This window comes from Chiloscyllium punctatum, chromosome 32 (assembly GCF_047496795.1).
Source record: "Chiloscyllium punctatum isolate Juve2018m chromosome 32, sChiPun1.3, whole genome shotgun sequence".
Taxonomy (NCBI): Eukaryota; Metazoa; Chordata; class Chondrichthyes; order Orectolobiformes; family Hemiscylliidae; genus Chiloscyllium; species Chiloscyllium punctatum.
This window is the reverse complement of record NC_092770.1, coordinates 7,637,606-7,665,559: the sequence shown is the minus strand read 5'-3', so window position 1 is coordinate 7,665,559 and position 27,954 is coordinate 7,637,606. Positions and strand designations below refer to the sequence as shown.

The following is a 27,954-nucleotide window of genomic DNA, read 5'->3' as shown; positions in this document are numbered from 1 at the left end:
CCTGGGTGGGTTACTCTTTGGAGGGTCAGTGTGGACCTATTGGGCCAAAGGGTCTGTTTCCCTGTGGAATCTTAAAAAAAAACATTCACAGGAAACACTTGAGACTGTATGGCCAGTCAGCCCCATCCAGCACAAAATATTTTGCTTTTCTGAAGAAATCATATTTAACTCTGATTGTCAACTCTTTTTTTTTCCTCTCTCTCACAGATACTGCCAGACCAACTGAATACTTCCAGCACTTTCTGTTTTTATTTCAGAGCTCCAACACCTGGAGGAGTTTGCTTTTACTGTTCATCCAGTTGTAATACAAGTTAAGGGCTTAGCCTATTAAAGATTTGATTCAAGCCTGCTCTGCAGATAAAGGAATGGAGTCTTATCGAGTCATAAAATTGTCTAGCATGGAAACACACCTTCGGTCCAACTCTCCCAGATATCCCAAATTAATCTGGTCCCATTTGCCAACATTTGTCCCATATCCCTCTAAACCCTTCCTAATCGTTTACCCATCCAGATATCTTGTGTCAACTCCAACATTAACTGTTATTTAGCATCATCTTCCCCAACTTCAGTAGGTACTCTCAATAAAGAGATATGGCCCACAACATAAAGAAAATTCTGAAATGCTGAAATGAACAAACTTACTAGCTGATAAATCAGTCAGAGTTCATTCATCACATGGTGTAAACACTATACATTACAATAGGATAATATTTTGAGATATCCTGAGATCATGCAAGGTACTATAGAAACAAAAGTCTTTCTTTTAAATATTTTATGCATATCATCCACATTTTTTAAAAAAAGCCAACATTTTAGCTATTTTATTATTCACTTCTTTTCAGAATTCCACTCAGCACTACATTACCTAGTCGTGGCAGTTCATTGATTGGAGTGTATGGGCATCTCATTGATAATTTTTTAAGAGTGACATTGAAAGCTTCATCCCCCAATATGTCCCGAGGGGCTGATGTGATAGTTGTAAAACAGCTTATACATTCAAATTGATGAACAGTTTCAACATAGTTGCTTGCTCAAACATATAAACTGACAAGCTCTTAATATTGACTAACTACCAGAAAGGGTCAAAAAATGTTGGGACTGCTACTGGAAACCAAATTAAGCAGAACTTAACTGTATCCCTCTGAATCATTTGTTTACTTTTCAACATGAAATGATGGCCGATGTATCCAAATCTACATTTGTTTTTAACATGACTAGATTTCTTTATCATAGATACTGGGTGGCAATTGTTAGATTGGATCCCCAACAACTCAGGAATAAAACAAATAGACCTACTCATTCTCCCCATTTGTGTGTGGGTTCCCTCTCTCAGTCCAAAAGAATTGCAGGTTAGATGAATTGGCCACACTAAGTTGCCCATAGTATCCAGGGATGTGTAAGCTAGGTGGGGTAGCCATGGGAAATACAGGGTTAAAAGGGAAAAGGCAGGGGAGTGGGTCTGGATAGTATGCTCTGCTCAGAGGGTTGGTGTGAACCAGATGGGCAAAATGGCCTGCTTCCACACTGTAGGGATTCTTGACTCTACCTCTATTGGGAGTGCCAAAATTAGATTTTCTTTCCCTGCCAATTCCATATTACTATGTGCAAAATTTTATTGCAAGTGCCCCCTTTAGAGTGCTTATTCAGCATTTTCTCTCACCCCTGTTGTCATGGAGCAAGATGCATCGTAGTTTTTATTTTTTAGTCTGCTTCCGTTTACTGCTGATCTTGCTCAGCTACTCATCACATTAGCATTCTGGTCCACTTTAGAGTGAGAAAAATATACCCATTATTTTCCCATAACCTCATTTCAGTTACATCAAACAAATAAAAAGTCTACACACTATAATCTGCTGACGATGTCAGTAGCATCATTCAATGATCCTGCACTGTGAACTGGGAGTTACACTCAATGAGTAAGGCCAGAGTTAGGATGAACACAATCCAGCATCCACAATCTCTATAAGCATTACTTCCCTGTGTGTGGGGAATCGGTAAATCTGTTCTCATATTTAAAAGAATTGTGAAAAAAAAATGAACTTTATAAAATTGCACCAAGAAATTTATTCCAGGCTGTCAACTGTCAAATGATAAATCAAAAACCTGTGATTTCCAACTAATCTTTCACAATTGTACATCATTGAAGTTTGACTCAAAAAGGTACAAGTCTCATACCAGAATGGCTATTAGATGATGAAGATAAAAACCCAACAAGAATCTTAAATGTCAAAAAAAATCTTAAACTTAGAAGAATGGGTTAGTAAATTTGTGGATGGCACTAAAGTCAGTAGAGTTGTGAATAGTGCGGAAGGATGTTGCAGGTTACAGAGGGACATAGATAAGCTGCAGAGCTGGGCTGAGAGGTGGCAAATGGAGTTTAATGCAGAAAAGGTGATTCACTTTGGAAAGAGTAACAGGAATACAGAGTACTGGGCTAATGGTAAGATTCTTGTTAGTGTGGATGAGCAGGGACGGTATCCATGTGCATAGAGCCCTGAAAGTTGCCACCTCGGTTGACAGGGTTGTTAAGAAGGCATACGGTGCGTTCGCTTTCATTGGTAGAGGGATTGAGTTTTGGAACCATGAGGTCATGCTGCAGCTGCACAAAACTCTGGTGCGGCCACACTTGGAGTATTGCATACAGTTCTGGTCATCGCATTAGAGGAAGGATGTGGAAGCATTAGAAAGGGTGCAGGGGAGATTTACCACCATGTTGCCTAGTATGGAGGGATGGTCTTATGAGGAAAGACTGAGGGATTTGAAGCTGTTTTTGTTAGAGAGAAGGGTGACATAATTGAGACATTGAAGATAATCAGAGGGTTAGATAGACTGGACAGTGCGAGCCTTTTTCCTCAGATGGCGATGACTATCGAGAAGGGGCATAGCTTTAAATTGAGGGATGATAGATATGGGACAGATATCAGAGGTAGGTTCTTTACTCAGAGTAGTAAGGACATGGAATGCCCTGCCTGCAACAGGAGTAGACTCGCCAACCTTAAGGGCATTTAAATGGTCATTGGATAAACATATGGATGATAATGGAACAGTGTAGATTAGATGGGCATCAGATTGGTTTCAAAGGTTGGTGCAACATAGAGGACCAAAAGTCCAGTACTGGGCTATAATGTTCTATGTTAGAGATACAATACAATCTCAGCAGGCTGAGAGAATATATATATGCATTTGCATTCCAAGAGTTACCCATGTCAAATATTCAAATTATAGGAAAACATCATTTAAAACATAGATCTTGGTAGGTCTTTTAAAATGTACCTTTCTACTTGGGTTGAAATTCTTCTGAGATGAATGAATACCTGCTTTTCTTTACTTAACTTGTTAATGCAAGCAGATTCCAAATTGTCAATTAAATTTTCCTTGTCATCTTATTGAAAGCTGAACTTAATTCTTTACAAAAGTGCAAACATCCATCGTTCCCATCTTCAGTTATGTTAGTACTTTCTATCAGTTCAGTGTTAGGTCTGGACTGATATTATACTAGGGTTCAGACTAGCTTTCACAAGGTGGATATCGAATCTCATGGTTCTCAATGATCTGCAGTACACCCACAACTTTTCAAAGCTCCAGGGACAATAGAGGAACATTTGTTTAAAAAATGCGATCTTGTATATACCAAAAGTAGTTTTATAGATATGAATGCCCCCTACAAATAAAACTGTTGGACATTCTCTATTAATTAGGAAAGTCTGTACAAACCAGCAAACTATAGCTGCCCAGAATTCATAAAGCAAAAAAAAGCTCCTATATTGACAGTCACTAATGGGCTAACAAAATCATATTCAGCAAAAAATTAATAAAAGTGAAAACAGAAGGGTGAAGAATTTGAAAACGCATAAAGTGTAGAAAATACTTTCGATGTATAATTTTTTCAAGACATTAGCTTCAGTTTTTCCACAGGATTGGCTAGACTATGTTTGACCTTGTATACAACTGGTGACACTATGTAATAATAGGGTATGATCACTAACTTCCTAAGATTACACATTGAATCATTATAGTCATCAATGAGGCGAGGGTTGGGACGAGAGATAGGTCCAATGTTTCGATATTTTTTATTCTATCTTATTGTAGCTTCAAACTTATTTTTTGATTCCAAAGCATTCTCAAGACTCAAGGAGCTTAGACGATATTCCTAGAATTGACTTGTACAGATATACCCTACAAAAGAAAACAGAGCCCTTTGTACAGTAAGAGGTGCATGGTTTCCAGAGGTACTGATGAAGCTCTGTTCTTTCAAATAAAAAAGGACATTCCTGTTTATAGAATTATTTTTATCTAGCAGAGTCAGGTCTGTGATCTATAGCAATGTTGTGAACTAAATAGCACATAAATGGGCATCAAAACCAGTTATTCGATAATCACCTCAAGCCAGACAGTGAGAAATGTGCTAACTGAAAAGTTTTATTTCAACTGTCACTTGTTATTACGTGCACTTGAGCTGTCAACTTCTATTCCTATTCTCTTTAGGCAAAGTATTCACAAACTTACCGTGTTCCGGTCCCTTCAAAGCCAGTCGTGTTTGATGGTAAGGAAGCAGTTCTAGCTTGACTTGTTCAGAGGTACTGGCTAAAAGCTGAGTTGCTTCAGCTAACGTGCAATACTCCATGCTGGTGCCATCAATCGAAAGTATGTGATCTCCAACATGCAAAGCGCCACATCTGTGAATATACAAAACTTTTAGGTCACAGAAATAACTAACATAAAGTATAGTTAGGAAAAGCATTAACAATGCTTGATAATTCTTCAATTATAAAGGTAGCTCCATATTTTCAAGTGAAACGCAACTTGCATTACACTACTTAGTGTCAAAAATGCATAAGGTTTATTGCCAATCGGTTGACTGCTCTTTTGGATGCATTAAATGCAACAATAAAATAAGAACCAATAAAATTAGAATACTTGATAAAATTATAAAAGATGTACAATGTAATATTTTTCTCCCTATCCTTTTGCCCACTATTTCTGTGGGAATAGCTAGTCTGAGTAAATTTGACCCCCAGCTGTATAACTGTACCTGGGAGTTTATTGGTGTGAAGAATCACAGTGATATCCCTGTAAAATACAGCCTGCTAGAGCATGACTATAGGTAATAGAGAAGATGCATTTTCTTAACAAATTATTTATAACAGTAAAGTGAAATGCAAAACTAATTTATAATAGCACAACATGGAATAATTAACATCACAAACTTTCCAAATACAAATGCCACAAAATTAGAGATATTTCCACACTGAGCACATTTCACAATTTACAAATCAGATAGAAATATATTCATATTCAGTAGAATATTGTTAAAAATATTCTTGCAATAAAGTATGATGTTTTCCTTTAATACACACTAAATTCTAGCTGAATAAATGATTGCAGATGAGACTATTACAGTAACTTTTCATCTGGAATAATCTGCGTGTCAGATTTTGTGTAATATGGATCAACTTTTGCAAAACCAAACATACAAGACATTGAAAATAAACCACGAAAATGGATGTCTTATGTCAACTATATAAACAATAGGCAAAATCTTCCACTCTGGAGTCTCAGTTTGAAGTTGGAACTTCTGTTGAGTAGCAGATGAAGATGTTCCAATTGATGACGGGATTGAGATAGCAGGGAAGGTCAACATAGGTCCCTCGCAACAGAGCTGGAATCCAGTGTAGGAACAGTATGAATGACATCGTGCGCTCTGTATGGGTATGTTGGACAATCTACTCACTGCTAATTGCATTTCTCATTCTTTGCCAGTGTAGATGCACATCAGACAGAACAACAGTCTGCTAACCTCAGCTCCAGATGGAATATCTGCACAAATAAGCAACATTCACCTCATGTTGTCAATGTTCTACCAAATGCAGGAGAGTTTGCTTCTTAAGTACTTATCAGGGAGGGGCAGGACTTGGCGTGGTTGTGCAGGCTAACTAAATTCTCACGCACCCATCCATCATGATGATCCTCATTCCTCTTCTTTGCTTGTCTGCAGGACAGGCATACTCACATCAGAAAGACAGTGCTCTAGGCCAGTGGAGGCAGTGAACTAGTCACTGACCTTGGTCCACAGTCAGCAGGGGAAGAAAGGCCCAAGTTCTTGGAGATTCAGATGAACTATTGGAGACCAAGCACTTGCTCAGCCCCATGCAGACGATAAGTCTCTGTACTCATCCATAAGTGACATGGTGGAGACGCAGAGACAGGGGAACATAAGGTAGAGCTGCCAGAGGCATTCAGGAAACCAGAATGCAGACTGGAAGCATCTGTCCACTGTTGTGGCTCAGGCATTAGAGGGTTTGGTTGATTCTATGGAGAAGATGGCAGTTCCTTGGAGATCCAGCTACAATAGAGCACTCAAAGGCTTCTGGCAATGCACTAATGGTAAGCTAAATGGGGTCAAGGCATGTTGGCCTTTAACCAGGTGTGCCTTTACCTCAAAGTAACAGAGAGGTGGCATAATGGCTTAGTGGTTAGCACTACTACCTCACAGTGCCAGGGACCCAGGTTCAATTCCAAACTTGGGCAATTGCCTGTGTGGAACTTGCACGTCCTCCCAGTGTGGGTTTCTGCCCACAGTCCAAAGATGCGCATGTAAAGAGGATTAAGTTGCCCATACCATTCAGGGATGTGTAGGTGAGGTGCATAAGCCACAGGAAATGCAAGGTTATCAGGAAAGGTTAGGGGGATGGGTCAAGGTAGGATCCTCTTTGGAGGATAGGTATAGACATGTTGGGCTGAATGGCCTGTTTCCAAACTGTAGGGATTCTTTGAGCTGTCATTGGGTACCCAGTGCAAGGAGAAACACCAACCAGGCACACCAGAAGTATCATTCATCTTAGGATTCTCCAGAACAGCCCTGCTGCTCAACCTCACCTCTGTTAGTGACCCCATCTCATCCACAAGGCCATGAAAAGGACACTGCATTGACAGTTGTGTCAGGGACCCTCAAGGCCCATAATACAGTGGCAGAGTCACTGAGGATGCTCAACCTTAGAGTCAAGAAAGAAAAAGATTTCTGGCACTGTTGGGATCACAACAGTTGTGATATATAGGAGAATTGAAGAGCATATTGTACAGTTCAATCTTCCTTCTCTCTGTATTTCCTGGAGTCTGCTTTACAAAACTCTCAGCAAGTGTGCAGCATGTGTCATGGTGACATTATCAACGAAGGCAAGGTGAGTCATGATGTGGCTGTCAAGATGGCACTCAAATGGACTTTGAGGAAACCTGGCCGATAACCTGTCAGGAGGTCAAGGCCACAGGAGTCCAATGTGTTGTGCAAAGGCTGCTGTGTATAATTAGAGTTAAGGCTAGGAATTTTTGAAAATAAACACACAGTTCAACTTTTCCAAGGTATCACACACCAGCATACTTGAAGTAAAATAATAAGACATTTCATTTAATGAAACAGAAGTTTAACTGAAGCCACTCAATGATACACGTCGCAAATGGGAAGCAGCAGATTTTTAATAAAAGCACAACATTGTGAACAGTGCAGCACATCATAATGATGCATGGTATATTACAGCTCACTCATTTCCAGTAACCTAAATGTGTATTTCATTTTAAGCAGTGTGCTCAATGGTGGCATATCAATACTTGGATAGAGTATCAAAATAGGTTGATAAAACTTTCCAAAAGATACACCTTTTTTTGAGGTTAGACAAATTCAACAGCGCAAACATACACCCATGAGGCACTCCCAGCATTGAGGAAACGCCAACGTGTACTGGATGTTAAACACCCAAAGGGTATAAAGTAAAAAAAAAATCAAAGTGTTGAGACAAAGGAGTAGATATTTGAAGGAATGATCAAAGCTTAACTGAAGAAGTGGATTCATAGGAAAGAGTCATCAGAGACGCTAAAGCTACAGCTTGTGGGGGCTACTTAGAGTAAGATCTGCCTCACATTCGGCAAGATGGCGGCGATTCTGTAGAACTGCTGTGGACAACTCTGCCTAACAGCCAAGGCATACCGGTGTTTTTTGCCATCCCTGGCCAACTTAAGTGGTGGAATTATTAGTTTAAAACCTTACAGAACACATATTTGTTAATATTTGGGAGTGGAAAAGGTTCTAAAGGGAAAAGGAGTGAGCAAACAGCAGCAGGGAGGAAATTCCCCTGCAGCACCTACCATTCCAGAGACTGCAGCAGCAGCAGCCTCTCCTGAACCCCCCGGGGGCCCTGACAGGAATTGGCTGTGGTGATGGAGAGACTTACCTTGAAGGTCAGGACTGCGATTGAGGAGATCCGTGGGGAAATTCATGCCCAGGTCCAACCTATCACATCCATGCTGCAGAAGCATGAGAAGGAGATCCAGGGCCTTGGGGAGAGGCTGGAGGAGGTGGAGGGTCGAACTAAGGCCTTGGAAGCTGCGATGGAGTCCTCATCCAGTCAGACCTAGGTGCTGGAGCGAGACGTGCGGGCATTGCGAGACTATATCGAAGACCCTGAAAATCGAGGTCGGAGGATAAATCTTCAAATTGTGTGGCTCCCTGAAGGTGAGGAAGGTGAGCAGCCAGTCAGATTCTTTGAAAGCTGACTGCTGTAGTTTTTGGGCCTTCACATCGAATCCAGCAGGCTGCAGATTGAAAGGGCTTATTGGGTTACAGTGCACAGGTCAGGCCCAGTGCAGCACCCCTGCTCGGTCCTACTTCCACTCACATAAGGACAAGCAAAAAGTCATAGAAGCTTCCAGATCCCTGGGAAAAGATCCGCAGGTACTGCTGTACAAGGGGTCAAAAATAATGTTTTTCCAGGATTTCTCTGCAGCTGTAATTTGAAAGAGGAAGTCCTTTGATGAAGTTAAAAAGAGGTTGAGGAACCGGGGCATCTGGCACTCCATGAGATACCCCACAGTACTTCGTTTCAGCCATGAGGACTCAGTTTATACGTTTGACTCAGTGGATAAAGCTAAAAACTTTATGGACACTTTAAAATAGATGGATTGGCCTGAAGAATACGGTTAATGTTTGTTCTCTTTTTCCATATTTTCCCTTCCTTTTTTTCAAATTCCCTTCTTTCTCCCTAATAATTTCCTTTTTGGAAAGGGGGCAAAAGACCTTGGAATAAGTTGTGTTTTTTTAAATAACTGGATTTTCTGATGGGAAACTTTGTGGATGTTCTTTGTTGTCTCTCCCTTTTTTTTTTGTTTGGGCTGTTTTAGTCACAAGTAGGGGTGACATGAAGCCAGGGATGGGTGGAGTGCTCATCCGGACTATCTTTTTTCTGTTCATTTAAGTACCATATCCTTGGGTTTTTTTCTGGCCTAAGGCTGGGGCACAGTCCGGATTTGAAGGAGCTATGAAGGAGAGGATGGGTAGGGTGAGTATCCCCCATGGGCAGGGGAAAGAGTCTTCCATTCAAGGTTTTATAGTTGTTTTTTTTTGTAGTTTTTTGGTAGTAATAGTTGTTTATAGTTATGAGAGTAGTTTTTGTATATATAGTTTTTCGATTCTGAGTCTTTATTTACTTATGCTCAGCGCTTTGTAAGCAGGGTTCTCCCTTCCAAGGGGGTTCAAGGGTCTCTGAAAGGGGATATGGCGAAGTGTCTTATTACGTGGTACACCTGGAACATTAAGGGAAGTCATTTGCCTGTTAAAAGGAAAAAAGTGCTTTCTAGCCTTAAGAGGGAAAGGGTTGATATCGCTTTGTTGCGGGAAACCCACCTTGATGGGGAACACCTGAAATTACAACAGGAGAGTTATGACCGGGTATTCTTTTCATCCTTTATTACTAAAAGTAGGGGAGTGGCGGTACTTATCCATAAAAATCTTCCGTTCAAATTATTAGAGCAGGTGAAAGATGAGCAGGGACGGTGTGTGATACTTAAAGCCCTGATACGTGGGAAAGAATATGGGATTTTAAACATCTACTGTCCTCCAGCGCATGCCCTCAAACTTTTTATTAGTGCTTTCTCGAAGTAGAGTGCTTTTGAAAATTGGCACATTATTATAGGGGGATTTTAATTGTCTTTTGGATCCGACAGTGGACAGGATGCCTTGTGGGCCCCCAACTATTTCTTCGCAGGCCAAGCATGTGGTTGACTTATGTGAGGAGTTGGGGCTGGTGGATATTTAGAGATGTTTTCACCTTACCAGCAGGGACTTCACCTTTTTTTCAAACCCACATAAATGTCACACGAGGATTGACCTCTTTCTGGCTCCCTCGGCCCTTCTGGATTCGATTATGGGTTGTAAAATTGGGAATATAGCTATCTCTGATCTCGCGGCAGTATATTTGGAGGTTAAAGCCACGAGTGAAGGGCTAGGTTTGCGGCACTGGTGTTTGGACCCTTTTCTCCTTAAGGATTCCAAATTTGTGGAATACTTTTTGTAGGAGTTTCAGGAATTCTTGACTATCAACTCAGGCACGGCTAGTAGCCCATCTGTGCTATGGGAGACCACTAAAGCCTTTGCTAGGGGATTAGCTATTTCCTAGTCGGCTAGCCGGAACCGACAGAAGGGGGAACAGCAGCACCTGCTTGATATGCGGTTGAAAGCTGCTGAGGCGGCACATTTTGTGCGGCCTTCAGTGACTAAGCTCCAGGGGATCATGGCCCTCTGGGCTGCCTTGAATTCAATACTGACACAAAATGCAAAGAAAGAACTTGCTTTTGGTAGACAAAGGCTGTTCGAATATGGAGATAGGCCAGGGAAGTATTTAGTGTACCTGACTAGGAAAACGCGTGCTCCCCAATCCACTACTGCAATCAGATACAGCGCTGGGGTCCTTACATACAATGCTAAAAAGATTAATGAGGCTTTTCAGAGCTTTTACTCTGAATTGTATCGGTCTGAAGGTTGTGAGGACAGGAGGGCTAAAATGGAGACCTTTTTTCAGAACCTGGACCTCCCAGGGGTAACCTTGGAACAGGCCTCTCTCCTTAATGCCCCCTTGAAAGTTCAGGAAATACAGCAGGCAGCTAGACAACTTCAGAGTGGGAAAGCGCCTGGCCCTGATGGTCTTCTGGGTGAGTTTTATAAGGAGTTTGTAGGGATTCTGTCAGGGCCGATGTTGGAGATGTACAATCACTCCTATATGCATGAATGCCTACCACCATCTTTGAAGGAAGCTAATATTTCCTTAATTCTTAAGAAGGGAAGGTTCCTGAGGATTGTGCCTCATATAGGCCCATCCCTCTATTAAATTCAGATTTCAAGATTTTGTCCAAGATCCTTGCACTGAGATTAATAATATGGGGCAATGCCCTTTCCAAAGAGGGCCAGACAGACTTTATAAGGGGCCATAGGTCCTCTAATAATATTAGAAGGTTGCTGAATATGGTCCAGGTTTGTCAGCAACGATCGATTCAAGGGTTGGTGATTTCCTTAGATGCAGAGAAAGCATTTGACCGGGTGGAATCGCCGTATCTTTTTTATGTTTTAGAACAGTTTGGATTGGGTGGAGTCTTTGCTAGGTGGGTGGTTTTATATCGCCACCCTCTGGCCGCGGTCATCACCAATGGGCTGAAGTCTGGGAATTTTAGGATTGATAGGGGTGGTCAGCAAGGCTGCCCCCTCTCACCGGTGTAGTTTACATTGGTGGTAGAGCTGCTGGCTGAAGCCATTCGTCAGAACGTCCACATAACCGCTCTGGAAGTGAGATCGAAGGCACACAAGATTACACTGTATGCGGATGATCTCCTTCTGTTTTTATCAAACCCGATGACCTCCGTTCCCATTTGATACAATGTATCAATTCGTTTGGGACTATTTCAGGATATAAGATTAACTTTGCAAAATCAGAGGCTATGCCTTTGGGGAACCTTAAGGATGTGTCAGAAGTTGAAAATGGCCCTAAGTTCCCTTTTTGATGGTCATGGGCAGGGTTCGGAAACCTATGCATTTTTATTACCCCCAAGTCTGATCTGTTATTTCGGACCAACTTTGCTCATTTGCTCGAAATTATTAGGAGAGATCTCCAGAGATGGGAGGCTCTTGCAATTTCGTGGCTGGGCTGAATATCTCACATTAAGATCAATATTCTTCCTCGTTTGCTTTATCCCATGCGTATGCTCCCTATAATGTTTCCCAGGTCAATGCTGTGGAAGCTTATGGGTTGGTTTGGTTCCTTTGTCTGGCATCGTGGTCAGCCCCTCAAACTTACTAAATTACAGTTGCCTCAAGGAGGGGGAGGAGTTGATTTTCCAGACATCAGGAGGTATCAAGTGAGTTCATTCCTGTCCTTTGTCTGCGATTGGGTAGGTAACGATCCAAACACAATATGGCTGGGTATTTGCACTCCCAAGCAAAGTGCCCTCTTATTAACCTGTTGTCCATGGATAAGATGAGGACAGTTATGGACCACTGCTGGAACCCCATTGTCATTAGTACAGTCAAGGCATGGAGGGCGATGCGTCAGAGTGAGGATTGTTTATCCAAGACTTCGTCACTTACACCTATAGTTGGCACGCCAGGGTTTTGACCAGGGATGATGGACTCAGGGTTCAAACTATAGGCAGTGAGAGGAGTTTCTAGTTTGGGAGACTTGTTTGAGGGGGAGGTTATGATGTCTTTTGAGCAACTGAGCTGCAGAGATCTTTTCCGTTTTTTTTCAGGTTAGGGATTTCATCCAGAAGACGACTACGCTTCTCCCCAAGCCCAATACAGAGAGGTTGTTGCTACGCACAACAAGCACCCTTTCAGTTAGAGCCCTCTATCACCTGCTGGGTGGCAGGGCCTGGCAGGATATTAACCAGTTACAAGAAGTCTGGGAGCAAGAGCTAGGAGTGAAGATCTCTTCCAAAACATGGGAGGATACTCGAAAGATCTCAATCTGTAATAGGACATGCACTACACAGTTAGAAGTTCTGCACAGGGCTCATCTGGCACCAGACCGTCTGGTGAAGTTTAAAAAAGGGGCATCTTCAGTGTGCCCCAAAAGTGTAGGTACTCTTACCCATTGCTTCTGGACATGCCATAGGCTCTGTGTTTATTGGAGCGCTGTTGCAGGAGAGATAGAGAGGATATTGAGGACTGAAGTCAAAGTAGACCCAATATCTCTCCTCTTAGGTCTACCAAATTTACCATCTTTAGACGGGCATGGGAAGAAACTATTTAATATTCTTGCATACTGTGCATGGAAGAATATTCTGATGAATTGGGTGTCTGAGAACTCGCCGGGCTTGCTGGGAAGTCAGAAGTTAATTATGGAGCACATTCCCTTGGACGTTTTTACAAACATGGTGCACCACACAACAGACCATTTTTATAAGACATGGCAGCCCTACTTGAGTTATTTGGACTAAGATTTGTCAGTTATCTCAACTAGGGTGTTTGTATAACCAGGATGGTTAGACTTGTCAAGCCCTGGACCCTGGAGGGGGTCTCCTGAGTTAATACGGATATATATACACAATGCTCCCGTTCCTTTGTTTGGGAGCTTTGCACCGAGCATAGCTGTTTTGTATTTTGTGGTTTTGTTGGGTTTTTTTAGCTCTTTTTTTTGGTGTTGCTTTGCACAGTATTAGGGTTTGTTTTGTATTATAGGGTTGGTTAGTTGTTAGTAGACAGTAGTTGTATTGTAATTTGTTTTTTTTATTACACTGATCTTTGTTATTGCTTGTATTTTTCAATAATTTTATATGTTTGTAAAGTTAAAAAAAATTTGCTAATATATTTACAAAAAAGTCCACTTCACATTGCTGAAGTTCAATGTTTAAATGCAATTTAAAAAGAAACAGCCACAATCTTATTAATAACGTGACATTAGAACACTGTCTACAGAACTGTCCCTTTCTTTGACGTAAAATTCCTAAAGGCTACATGGACAATGGAAAGTTCACCTTAAAAGACTACAATTGGCTTCACACCAAACACAGTACCATTGTAGGTTGATCATGCACATCGCCTAGACTTGAGGACAGACACAATGATCATATTCACACATCATACATCATAACATTACTTTCCCCAACCACACAAAATCTGCAATTGTTTTACAAATTATTTTCTGTGACAAGTAACAGGAAAATAAAATATTAGAGACCTTTTCAACCTAATTTCAGATTGAGAGGGTACAAAATCTTGATTAAGGACACACTTCAAATAAACCAACTGTTGTGTTTATAATCAAAATATACATACATTGTTTCACATCACAAAAAGAGTTCTATTTGAAAATGCATAAAATAATGAAGTGATTAATAGCTGTGATGATTAAGCCCAAGTACTTACCTATCTGCAATGCTGGCAGCCTTTATTTTGTCTATGACTATGACTTGCTTGTTACAGTACAGTGAGGTAGTTAAAGCAATGCCCAAGCTTGAACCAGGGGTCTTGGCCACCTCCACCATCAGGGGGCCTGAAGCATTTGCTACGGAATCTAACAAATCAAAAAAAAAAATTGACACAACGTGATACTTCTGTGTTACCATACAGCAACTGGCCATGAATACAATAATAGAAGGCCAGATTTCCAATGACAGTTTCAAGACAAGAATAGACAGTGATCTGTAAAGAGAGATGATAAATCTTTAAAACTAAATGACACAGTAAACAAAACCATCTGTGTGACAGAGAGAAACAAGAAAGGTGCAAATAAACCCAAATCTATTCCAATTCTTGGAGACAATTACAATAAAAGTCAATTTTACTGGGTCAAAGTGAAGGACAATGTTTTGGACATTACTTATTAACATATGAATTATTTATGCAGAAATACACACTTATTTTTCAATCATAGAATAGCTAAACCAGCTCAAATTCACTTTGGTAGCCTAGAAGTGCAATTGCCAGATAAATAACAATAGATGTTATATAATACATACGCTTTTGGAAATTAGCATCAATTTAGATGCATTATACTCTCATTTAGGACAATTACTTGAATAAAACTTATATGTAGCAAAGAGAAAGATTGATTTACCTGCAATCTCAAGAGAGGGAACCAGAAATAGTTCACCTCAGAATGAACCTACAGATGATACTGTTACACTCAGTAGTTCCTAATGGGATACAGTTGGGCACAGCTGAGATGAAACAATTCTTTGTACAGAAAAGGCAAAGTGGTTAAGAGCTCAAGGTCTTTTGTTTTTAAAACAAAAGAGCTCAAGGACGTCTTCAAACTCAACATACCCATGACAGACACATCATATTCGATTATTAATGTTGCCTCCTGTCCACATTGTTTGAGAATGCTCATAGCTTCTGTATGCGTTGTTCCATGTAACCGTATTCCATCAACACTCAACAACCTGTCGCCAACTTTTATTGTGCCTTCCCTGGAGAATAAAACAAATCATATCACAATTCAAAGTCATTAGTCACTATGGCTAATAAGGAGTGCCACAGTCCAATAGTAAAACGTATCCAGTTAGTTTCTGAATTCAGGCTGTTATTCATAAGATAGAGACTGCATCATAAATAAATTGCATGACTGGGTGGTTCACTAATAACAAGTTTAATATGAAGTTGATATCGTGTTATGATAAGTCAACATGAACAGTTCTCATTAATTAGTTTTAGGTTATCATTTGTTATACATCATTCTTCTACCAATTTTTTCCTTACGTCTTTCACAGAAATGTGGGTGACTTGTTACCCAATCCTAACTGTTCTTGAACTGAGAGCTTCCTCAGCCAGTGCAGAACACAGTTAAGAGTCAATCAATCACATTGCTGAGAATCTGAAGTCACATGTCAAAAACTCTCTTTAAAAGCACATTAAATGAACCAGACGGGTATTTTTATGACAACTAAATGATACTTTCACGGCATTAATACAAAGTCTCATATTATATTCCAGATTTTCATTAATCAAATGAATTCTTAGTCATCAAATTTACATCCAGCTGTCATGGTGAGATTTGAATTCATGTCCCCAGGATACGAGTCTGGGTCTCTGGATTACTAGTCCAGTGACATTAGCATTATGCCACAATCTCCCCTAACCTATCACTATGAATGGCAGGAAGGGTATTGGCCATAAATAGCTCCAAGAACTTGGCAGAGAAACAGTTTGACTATTAATAAATTACCCAAAGTTCTTAAATACTCACACTAGTATCTGCTCAGAAACACCAACCTCAGTTTGGGGCTGAGAAGTGACAAATGACATTCGTGCCACACAAGTGTCATCTCCAACAAGAAAGTGTCTAACCTTTGACATTTCATGGCATTACCATCACTGAATCCCTCATTATCAATTCCCTACAGGTCAGGGCCCAAAGGAAAAGCCGCAAGAGGTGTAAAACCTGCGCCCACACCTACCCCTTCAGCTGCATCCAGGACTCCAAAGGAAACTTCCACATCTGGCAGAGATTTGCCTGCACATTTAAACACCTCATCTATTGTGTTCATTGCTCTTGATGTGACCTCCTCCACATTGGAGAGATAGGGCACTAACTCGCAGGACGTTTCAGGGAACATCTTTGGGACACACACCAAACAACACCAGAGCCCTGTGGCCAACCACTTCAACTCCCCCTCCCACTCCACCAAATCCAACCCACTTGATGCCTGGAGGAAGAATGTCTCATCTTCTGCGTAGGAACCCTCTAACTACACAGCATCAATGTCAATATCACCAGTTTCTTTATCTCCCCACCTCCAACTCATCCCAGATCCAACTTGGCATCACCCTCTTGAACTGCCCTATCTGTCCATATTCCTTCCCACCTATCCGTTCCACTCTCCCCTCTGATCTATCACCATCAACCCCTACCTGCATCTACCTATCACCTTTCCAACTACCTTCCCCCAACCCCACCCTCCCATTGATCTCTCAGCCCCCACCGCGCGCCCCCTCCCCTTCCTTCCCCTCCTTTTCCCCCCCCCCCCCCACATTCCAGATGAAGGGCTTATGCCTGAAACATTGATTCTCTGCTCCTCAGATGCTGCCTGACCTGCTGTGCTTTTCCAGCACCACACTCTCAACTCTAATCTCCAGCATCTGCAGTACTCATTTTCTCATGGATTAGACTTATAAATACACTGGCTACAAGAGCAAAGTTAGGCATGAGGAAACCTGCAAGTAACTGCTCAAAGTATATCCACCAGCAAGAAGACAAGTCAGGAATGTGATGGAATACTCGCCATGTCTGGATTAGTGCAATCACTCAAGAAGCTTGACACCATCCAGGCAAAGAATCTGCTTGATTGCCACTACATCCACAAGCATCCACTCCTTCTACCACTAACACTAAGTAGTAGCAGTGTGTACTATCTACAAGATGCACAGCAAGAAATTCAAAGATCCTTAGGCAGCACCTTCCAAATTTAATGACCACCTTGTCTCGAAGAATAAGAGTAGCAGATACATTAGAACATCATGCCTTGCAAGTTCTGCTCCAGGCCACTATTGTTTCTTCAGTGTCACTGGGCCAAAATGCTGAAGTTCCTTCCCTAATGGCATTGAGGGGTTACCACAGCAGATGGAAGGTAACGGTTCAAGAAGGCAGCTCGACATCACTATCTCATGAGTATCTAGGGATGAGCAATAAATGCTGGCCCAGCCAGTGAAACCCATATCGCTGACTTTAAAAAAAAATTGAAATGTGAAGGGTGGGAACAGTCAAAATGCAGCTTAGTTTTCTTAGTTTTTGAAAAGAAAAGTCAGAGGATTTTAGTGAGATCAGTCTCGTCTAATCACTTCCTGAATACCATAAATACATATTCAAGTTCATTTGAATGTTTACATCAACTATTGGTTGACATTTTCAACATTTTATCTTCAAACAATTTCTTAGATTAGGAATAAGGAAAACAGTGGAAACTGATATCAAACACAATCAAAACCTCACTGAAAGTGTATCACAAATTTGTGTCATGCAAGTCCAAAATCATAAATACGTCATTTTCACGAACATTCAAGTGTCAGAGTTGAAGGCAGTAACATGCTTTGGGGCATTCACATAGACCCATTATAAAGCATTTCTTTATATTTTTAAAAACTCTATAAAAATTCAAAAGACCAATAAAAATTCAAAAGCATTAAATCACAATCACAGACATGACTCAGTGTTGGATGTGGTACATGTTTAATTACTTCTCTGTACCAAATCATCAGCCTATGATTGTACACTCTTATTTTCTATAATGAAATAAGTGTTGCAAGACATCAGGTTTGCGCCATTTACTAAAACAGTGAACAGGATAACAATGTGCAATATTAAGAAACAATATTTAAGAGCAAGTCAGCATCATTGTGATGGCTACATTTGGGAGTGGCTGCATCAAATCATGCGTGGACCCTTGGTATGCAAACATCAAGTGTTACTATGCGTTTAGGTTCTACCTGACCCAGGTTATGAACAATGGGTCTACCCACATTACCACTGAATATTCCATATCACATGTCCCTCATGGAAACGTTCACGTAGAAAAACCTCTCTGGCCACACACCCAGTGGTCACCAGTGGTCACCATTTAACATCCATGAGGCCCTTCCAGGAATGAAGGAGGTCATTGCTTTTGGATGGTACACTGAACTGTCAAAGTAATTTGCAGAATTTCTCATCAGTAGAACATTCCAACATACACCAAGACAAGGTTTGGCTGTTGTCGAGAAGGGTCCAATCGGTCAGATCTTTCATGCGTGCCCAGATTCTCTGCCCTTGAGATGGTGATCAGACCATCACACGTCACCTTCTGGAAAGTGTGTTTATGAAGGAGGTCTGGAAAGAGATGTAATGCTCTTTGTTGAGGTTTATTCCATGATGCAGGACCCTGTGCTTTTTACAGGCTGTTCCCTGACATGCACACCAGGACACTGCACTTGGAAGACCATCAACTCAGTGAAAGATTTACTCTTTGTTCTCTTCAACTGAGTGTTGCAGACTGGTACAGTCCAAGATCCAGGACTATGTGCTGAGGGATGTACTAATGCTTGGGGTAGCCACTGCCAAGGCAGAGAGGGTAAAGATCGTCCAAGGCCTTTCTGTCATGATATCCCGAGGACTTGTTACTAACAAAAGTTTATGTTGGAATGATGTAATTCTAATCATATTTGATAAATACTCCTGTTTTAGATTTGGATGGCAGCACCAAAAATGCAATGCTCAGATTTTTAAAAAAACGTGATTTTTGTAATTATATTTTCAGAAAACCCCAACTTAAGCCGTTTTGTAGAGTGCTTCGAGATAATTTATGAATAAAGCATATTTTTACAACAAAAAAAGCAATTTCTGTCATGATACCATGTGAGTCTGTTAACTTTTCGAACCTCCCTGGAGCTTCTATTGGAACGTGAATAGTTTGTCATAATTAGGAAACGTCCCAATTTTGCATTCGGATGGAGATACCAAAGAATGCGCAAATGGAAAATGCATTTTTAAATTTAAACTTCTATATTGCTTGACTTAATTTGCTTTGTAATGTACTTGTAGATAAATTATGAAAAGTATATTTTTACAACTAATAAAAAAAAGGGAGACAATGACTGGTGGTAATAGGATGAGAAATGCAGGATTTGACAAAAGCCGATTATACTGGCCTACAAAGCTTGCAGTTGACTAATGAGTTATGTAAAGACTACCTGATTTAGAGGTATGATCATGATGTTCATTTCTATAACTGTACCTGTCAGCTGGTCCCCCAGCTCTGACATAGGTTATTACAATCGGGCGGGATCTACTTCTGTCTTCATGGGCTCCTCCTGAGGAAAATAAATATATATAAAATATGAATCAATAGAAAGAGACATATCAACAGCTGAATGTGGAACTGAGCAGTACCAATACAGATGGCCCCAAGGCTAATATCCAGTCTGTCCAAAGTGAGCCGATCGGAGGCAAGGCGATGAGGATGCCAACAACTGCCTTCAGCACTTCAGGAAGGGAGAAAATTTGTAAAGCCCTCACTTGTGACTGCGACCAATGATGATAATCAAAGTGTGTGCGTGGCATTGGGTGGGCGTGTGTGTGTCAGGGACCTCTCAGCACTCAGTATCTGGCCGCACATTTGAAGAATGTCCAATTGGTCAAGTTACTAAAAAGCAACTGGTAGCAATGGAATTGTACCTCAATCATCAGTCTGTTCCTTCTGAAGAGAAACTTGGGAGGCAAAAAAAAAATACCCACCCCAGTTTGGATTTTTCAATCACCTAAAATAACTAAGCAATGTTTGGACTAGCAGAAACCAATATGTCAATTCATTGTCCCAAAGAACAACATATATCATTAGACCAATTAGCAGAATACAAAGCTTACAGCAGCTCAGTAAACCAATCTAGCCATCCATTTGTTAAAGATATCAAAAGGGAGATAGGTTGCTTTCCTATTGTTGAATGAGTTTGATGTGTTTTAGAATTTCTTCACTTTAAATGTGGTGAATCTTGAGAATTCCCTACCACACAACACAGTCGAAGTTCAAGCATTGCAGTCTTCAACATGCTCAACCAGTGGATTTCAGGAAAATCACGACATCAAGGGATGAGGGGTAGCATTGACGTAGCTGATCAGCATGATCTGTTTCAATGGTAGGGCAGGCTCAATGGGCTGAGCGGCCTACAAACTTTGCTGAACGAAACAAGGTCAAAATCTTCCCTTTGATAATTCTTTTCATCAAACACATTTCAAAGGATACAATGGCACCCAGGTGGTTTGCTGTACAAATTAGAGGAGGAGGACAAATGGCAAGTTCTAAATGCTCATTGCAACCATAATGCTGTTTAATGAACACTGTACTTCAAGGTTCATTAACAAACACTATGGTTCATGGTCCATGAGTAAATCCACTGTGTGATAAGGCTTGGCCCTACATGACTAAGTTCACTTCATTGCCTGTATTCAGATGAAAGATTTCATTCAAATTGACAAAGACATAATTATAACTGGCCTTAGTGTTCCAAGCTTCAGAGAGGAAATGCAGCCAGGGTTCTCATTTTTGAACTTAATTCAGTGATTGCTGCTTGAATTGTGTAGATATTCCACTTCAGTGGTATCACTGAACCGACAAGGACTAAACTGATCTACAAGAATTACACTGCAGCTACATGACTCAATGAAACAAGGAAATCCACAACATAATGAGGTTTTAAGTCTGCAGCGCCAATGACAGCTATACCTAACACAAGTATATTTATTTTCTAGAAACATACTGACTCTTGCCCCAGCCCCATCACACTACATTATTTTCATGAAATTAAATTGATTGTGTCAGCTCCATCTGGTTTTCTTGGCACTACAACTCAAAATACTGATTTTTTTTAAAACACTCGTTGTCAAGGTAACAGCCTCATTCAGTGCTGAGTAGGGTACAGACGTCAGGAGTCATGCTAAATCATGTAGGAAACATGGTGCGTCAGTAACTCTTATAGGAAAGTAAAATTGAAACTTCCTATTTGCACAGTAACATAACAGAGACCAATATCATATTCAACAACTTTCTCAACACTGAGGATCACTTGGAAGAAAAAAATAATAATTTAATGACAAAGATGTGGAATCTATAAATAGAAAGAACATCAAATGGTGATGTAATTGGAACCACATACTCTAGTAGTACTTATAAGTGAAACATATTACACATTCTATTCAGCTGTGGCTCTGAGTCAAAAGGCTGTGGGCTCATGTCCCACTTGGGTCTTGGGTTCAGAAATCTAGGTTGATGCTCCAGTTCAGTACTGAGAGAATTCTGCACTAATGCTCTCTTTGGTGGATTTTAAATATCCTTTGCCATGATTTCAAACAAGACCAGGGAAGTCACCCTGGTGGCCTGATCGATATTTATTCCTCAAATCGATTTAACAAACCTAGATTATCTGGTCATTACCACACTCACATTTGTAAGAGCTTGCCGCGCACAATTTAGTAGTGACATTTCTTAAGTTACCACAATGCCTACATTCAGAAGCACTGCATTGGCTGTAAAGTGCTTTGGGATGTCTTGAGGTTGGGAAGATGCTGTCTAGATACAAATCTATCTATCTTTCTTAGTATACCCATTTTGTATCAAGAATAGAATGGAGTTTTAACAGTGACTAGAAATAGGGAACAAATAAAAAAGCTACATCATGAATATATAATCAATAAGCACTTATTTCCACGGATTGAAACAACAGGCGAAAGTTGAAATATATCCTGCAATATGCCATTATACCAGGTGGCATGGTGGCTCAGTGGTTAGCACTGCTGCCTCACAGTGCTAGGGGTCCAGGTTCGACTGTCTGTATGGAGATTGCACATTCTCCCAGTGTCTTCATGGGTTTCCTCCAGGTGCACCAATTTTCTCCCACAATCCAAAGATGTGCAGCCAAGGTGGGTTGGCCATGCTAAATTGCCTGTAGTGTCCAGGAATGTGCAGGTTATGTGGGTTAGTCATAGGAAATGCAGGGTTACCGGGATGGGATGCTGTTCGGAGGGTTGGCGCTGACCCAAGTGGGCCAAATAGAATCCATACAGTGTGGAAACAGACTATGATTAAGCATATAGACATTCTTACCTCGAATCACAAATCCAAAGGTATTGCCTTCTTTGTGCAAAGTCACTTCCACAGTTTTGAGAATAATCCCCGAGCCTTGAGTAGCTAGGAATAAAATGAAAGAACTTGTTACTCAAATCACTGGGAGAGGATTCCATGCTAATATACCAAAATCGAACTAATTATTTGGAGAACAGCATTTAGCTGCAACTTATTCGTACATTTTGTTCCATTTTGAGGCATGTATGCAATGAGCGAATTGCCTGCCATTTTTGAATACTTCACATCAAGAAGGCAATTCAAAAGTGATGCATTGAAATACTGAAATCAAGAACAGCCACAGTATTGATAGTCTCATGCTGTGGCACTAGAACATGTGGAGCACACTTCAGGTGGCAGGTAGTCATTAGACAAATGCAAGCATTTTATAGTTTTGAACAAGATTTAAGACTTGCCAATCAAGAAAACAATCAAAGCATACTGAGGGGATGGGGCACATGTATTTTTTTCTAAAAATATTCATGCACAGAATGTGGGTATTGCTATTTTTTGCCCATCCCTAACTGTCCTAGAGAAGGCAGTGGTGAGTTTCCTTCTTGAACTGTTGTGGTTCATGAGGTGTAGGTAGGCTCTCAGTGCTGGTAGATATGGAGTTCGTGTATTTTGACCCAGTGACAGTGAAGGAATGATAACAATTCCAGATCAGAATGGTGTCCCCCCACAAATTGGCCGCTACTGTTCTTCTGGGTGGTAGCAGTCGCAGAAGATACTGTCTAAGGAGCCTTGGTGAACTGCTGCAGTGCATTTTGTACATGATACACACTGCTTCTATTGTGTGTTGGTGGTGAACGGAGTGAATATTTAAAGGTGGTAGGCCTTCAAACAGATAGGTGGGCTGCTTTGTCCTGAATGGTGTTGGGCTTGCTGGAGAAGCAACTACCCAGTCAAGTGCTGCTGTAGTTGCAACATGGATGTGACTAGTCCAGTTCTATTTCTGTCAATTATAACCCCTGGAGTGTTAATATTTGGTGATTCAGTAATGGTAATGCCATTGAACATCAAGGGTGATGGTCATTGTCTGGCACTTGATATATAAATATTACTTTCTACTGATCAACTAAAGCCTGAACATTATCCAGCTCTCCCTGCATATACACAAAGATCTCAAATACTGCAAATGAGGCTGAACAGTGTGCAAATCATCGACAAACAACCCCACTTCTGGCCTTATGATCTAAGGAAGGACACTGATGAAGCAGCTGAAGATGATTGGGCCTAGGATGCTCTCTTGAGGAACTCTTGCAGATATGCCCTGGAGCTGAGATGATGGACCTCCAACAATCACAAGTTATCATCTTTTCTGCTCGGTATGAATCCAACAGTGGACGTGTTTTCCAGATTCCCATAAACTCCAATTTTGCTATGGCTCCTTGATGTCACTCAGACAAGTGATGTCTTAATGTCAAAGGCACACCTCATTGTCTGAAGGTCAGCTCTTTTGTCCATGTTTGTGCCAATGCTGTAATGAAGTCACGAGCTGAGTGGGTAATAGTGGAATCCTCACCGAGCAACAATGAGCAAATGCCTAATAGCGCAATTGGCAAGTCCTTTCACCGTTTTGCTGTTGAACAGGAGTTGGACATCTCCATACAACTGGAGAACTCTAAAGATCTAACTGGTGGATATCTCACCCAGAAAAGAAGAGTTTTGCTGGTGGCAATGACCTGGCTTAAAGTTAAGGCTAGGACAGCTGCTCTTCAGGTCTTCATTCAGCAACAGATTCTCAGATCTCAGCATCAATGTAAAGTGGCACCAGATTATGTGGGGAGGGGAATAATTGAAGTGGAAGCATCATATTGCATACAATCTAACTGTACTCAAATAACCACAGTGATGTTAAATGTATTTGTAGGACAGCAAAATTTATGATGAATTTAATTAAAATAAATGCTGCAAGTTTTTCCTTGAATAATCACACTAGGAAGAAGTCAACACTTTACATTTTCAATTATAAAGATACCAGGAACAGTTTTAATTGCCTCCATTTGAATGCAGTACAATTATTGCAATATCTCCACTAAACATGGATTACAGATTCACGATTTCATATGTAGAAATCATTGCAAAATGTTGATATACTTAAAGACTGGGCCGGAATGTTTCCAGAGTCACTCCAGAAAAGTGGGGTTAGAGTCAAATACCTCTTCAACTATACAGCAACTAATCCCAGCCAACACTGACTAATTTAACCTGCTTCTGAAGGCTTGAGTAGAAGCAAATAAGCAAGCATCCAAATCCTTACCTTAGCCCTATTAGACTTTATCTAAATTCTTCACGATTGATGTAATGGTTTTGGTTTGGAAAATACCACTCTTGAGAGTCACTGAGACGTGTTTGGAGTTGTATAAATTGCTGTTTACATATGGCATGAGGTACATCACATTTAAAGCCCCAAGTGAGCTGTTATCACACACAATTGACTACCATGTTCACCTGCATAAGTGACTACTACATTTTATTTTAATTAACTGAATGCGAAGGTTTCTGGGGAACATACTAAAGGTACTATCGATAAATACAGTTACAAATCATACCAAAATTTCAAACTTCCAAACTAATCCAATTTTGATGGCTCAAGTTCTGAAATGGTTGAAAGCTCATCTCCAATTATATCTATAAGTTTGCACAAACAGCAGCAAATCTTGTATAATTGATAACTGATGTTTAAGTGTCCCGGTTTTACCTGCTGCTGAACAAATATTTCTCAAAATTCTGAGAATATCAAGTGTGAAGTTCTGTGTTTTATATAGTTACATTGGTGTGTGTGTATATATATATGTACGATAGACAAGGTCTTAACGCAATAATACAGGCTATTTCCTACATGAGATGAATTAAAACAACTATCAGTTCAATAGTTACATTTGGATTTCAAGTGGAGCAGCAAAATTGTCAATAGTTACTTCAAGCTTTTTAAGTGAACTTTAATTTTAATTTAGGATACTTACAAGCAGGAGGGAGCTCATATTCCACCTCAAGAACCACTCTCTCACCAACATTCTTCAGGAGACTGATGATCTCGTCATGTCGGAATTTTGTTAAATTGATTCCATTGACGGATTTGATGTAGTCTCCAATATTTAACTGATCACTCCTGGAAAAGAACAGCAAAGCAGAGAGCCCACAGGCATCATGCCTCAGAACAGACAAAGTCATATACAATTGTGCCAAATCTATCTCCGCCTTTAACCTTGTTCTTAAAAAAAAACTCAAAATGCCTAGTATATTTGAGCTGAAGCTGAGTTAAATGATTAGGCAATTAAAAAGCTCAGGAAGACTAATCTGGTTCCACTTCAAGTATCAAAACATTTTTTCAATCTCCATTAATAAATCTTCTGACATCCAATTTTTAGGAGGATTACTTTAATCAATTATCACTAGATTGATTGTTTCTTCAGGTTCAATGGCCATGAAAGATATTATTGTTAAAACTATGATTTTTTTTGAAAAAAAGAAGTATGCATCTGAAACATTCCAGACTGGTTAGCACTATCCATCTGACATAAATCAGTTAGTTGCCATCAATTTATTTCTCATCCCTTAAAAGTTTGACAAACATTAAATTTAAAGACATTGGTTTCAGACAGTCCCTCTTGAGTCCATAATCAAATTCAAACTTATTATGTTCACCACTTCCAAGATGCTTGCTTATTGTTAACTATTCCTTGTCCTCAACAGTCTGCTTTTGCTGGTTCTAACATATTTTCTAGAAAACCTTCCTGAACACCTCTAAAAATTAGTTGCCTACACTAGGTATAGATTGGGTCAGCAAAATAGTGTACGTGAATATTAAATTCACATTGTCATCACTACATATTTGGTTATTTGTTTTGTTATGTATAATCATTTCATAATTTATATTATTTCAGTGCATCAATGTGTTGGAGCAGAACATCTTAGTGCCCTTAGGAGTGCTGATACGTAGAGGGATCTGGGTGTGCAGGTCCACAGATCACTGAAGGTGGCAGCTCAGGTAGGCTTTTGGCATGCTTGCCTTTATTGGAAGGGGTATTAAGCATATGGATAGACAAGTTATGCTGCAGCTGTACAGAACTTGAGTTAGGCCACATTGAGTACAGTTCTGGTCACCACACTACCAGAAGGATGTGGAAGCTTTGGAAAGAATTCAGAAAAGGTTGACTAAGATGGGGCATTTTAGCTATCAAGAAAGGTTGAATAGACTGGGTTTACTTTCACTGGAATGTAGGAGATTGAGAAGCTTATAAGATTGTGAATGGCATGGTTTGAGTGGAAAGTATGACTTTTTTTTCCCAGGGTGGAGCACGCAATTACTTGGGGACACAAGTTCAAGGTGAGGGTGGGGGTGGAGTTTGAAAGAGGTGTGTGAGGCAAGTTTTTCACACAAAGGGCGGAGAGTGCCTGGAACGCATTACCAGAGAAGCAGAGACAATAGCAGCATTCAACAAACACCTGGACGAATACATTAATAGGAAGGGAATGGAGGGATACGGATCCTGTAAGTGAAGACAGTTTTAGCATGCAAGGACAAAATATGGTGGCACAGGGTTGTACAGGCAAAGGCCCTGTTCCTGAGCTGTATTGTTCCTTGTTCTAAAAGTTACAATAATCAAAAAACAATTTCATGCAGTCTGTCACTAAAGCAATTACATTAAATTATTTTCCACACCAACAAAAACATTTGGATTCCATGACTGCCTTGCAAAAAGATGGCTCAATTATGGAGCAGATACAATTTCACCAATTCTGTAACAGAAAACATTAGAAATTTTAGCAGACAAAACATTTGAGAAGAACTCAGCATCAACTTTAGAATGTATTATACACAAAGCCTGTATGAACTCAGTGAAACACATCTCAAGTGCAATCTCACATCACCATCTGGTAATGTTTCACAACAATTTTGGTTACCTCGCAGCAATTCCTCCAGGTCGAAGATTGGATACTCTTGGTTTCCCTTCCTTGTCTACTCCACCTGATACTGTAAGCCCCAGGGTACTGCCTTCCTTCTTCATCAACTCAACTACAGTTTGACCTTTGAATTCCTCTGAGAATAGAACACACCAACTGTTAAAACTGCTCAACTCAAAGAAAAATAAAAATAACATCCCAAAAACATGAGGAACACAGAGCCTAATGAAGAGAGATTGCTGAAATTAATATCAGTCGGGAAAGAGTTTTGGGGAAATTAATGGGATTAAGTTCCCAGATGAATTCCCAGGCTCAATAATCAATATCCCATATTACCTAAACAAGTCACCGTAAACATTGCTAACTTGGACATTAGTAATGCCTTTGGTAAGGTTTCACTTGGTAGACTAATTACTAAAGTTAGGTCACGTGGGATTCAGGGCGAGCTTGCTAACTGGATACAAAATTGGCTTAATGGCAGGAGACAGAGAGTAGAATGGAGGGCTGTTTTTCAGACTGGAGGCCTGTGACTAGTGGCGTTCCACAGGGATTGGCACTGGGTCCACTTTTGTTTGTCATTTATCTATACATAATTTGGATGAGAATATAGAAGGCATGGTTAGTAAGTTTGTGGATGACAAC

The 27,954-nt window shown here is 40.4% G+C and overlaps 1 protein-coding gene across 11 annotated transcripts in view; it reads right to left on the bottom strand.

The window, feature by feature from the left end:
• The window catches only part of grip1 (glutamate receptor interacting protein 1), a 472,826-nt gene that overhangs the window by 97,899 nt on the left and 346,973 nt on the right, over nt 1–27,954 (bottom strand). For all 11 annotated transcript variants that reach the window (XM_072551567.1, XM_072551564.1, XM_072551566.1 and 8 more), the window contains exons 3-9: nt 27,313–27,448; nt 25,371–25,516; nt 22,384–22,467; nt 19,522–19,597; nt 15,080–15,225; nt 14,180–14,327; nt 4,507–4,676 (exon numbers count right to left, since the gene is read on the bottom strand). In XM_072551567.1, coding sequence (XP_072407668.1) covers nt 4,507–4,676; nt 14,180–14,327; nt 15,080–15,225; nt 19,522–19,597; nt 22,384–22,467; nt 25,371–25,516; nt 27,313–27,448 — 906 coding nt within the window. The remainder of the gene's footprint in view (nt 1–4,506; nt 4,677–14,179; nt 14,328–15,079; nt 15,226–19,521; nt 19,598–22,383; nt 22,468–25,370; nt 25,517–27,312; nt 27,449–27,954) is intronic.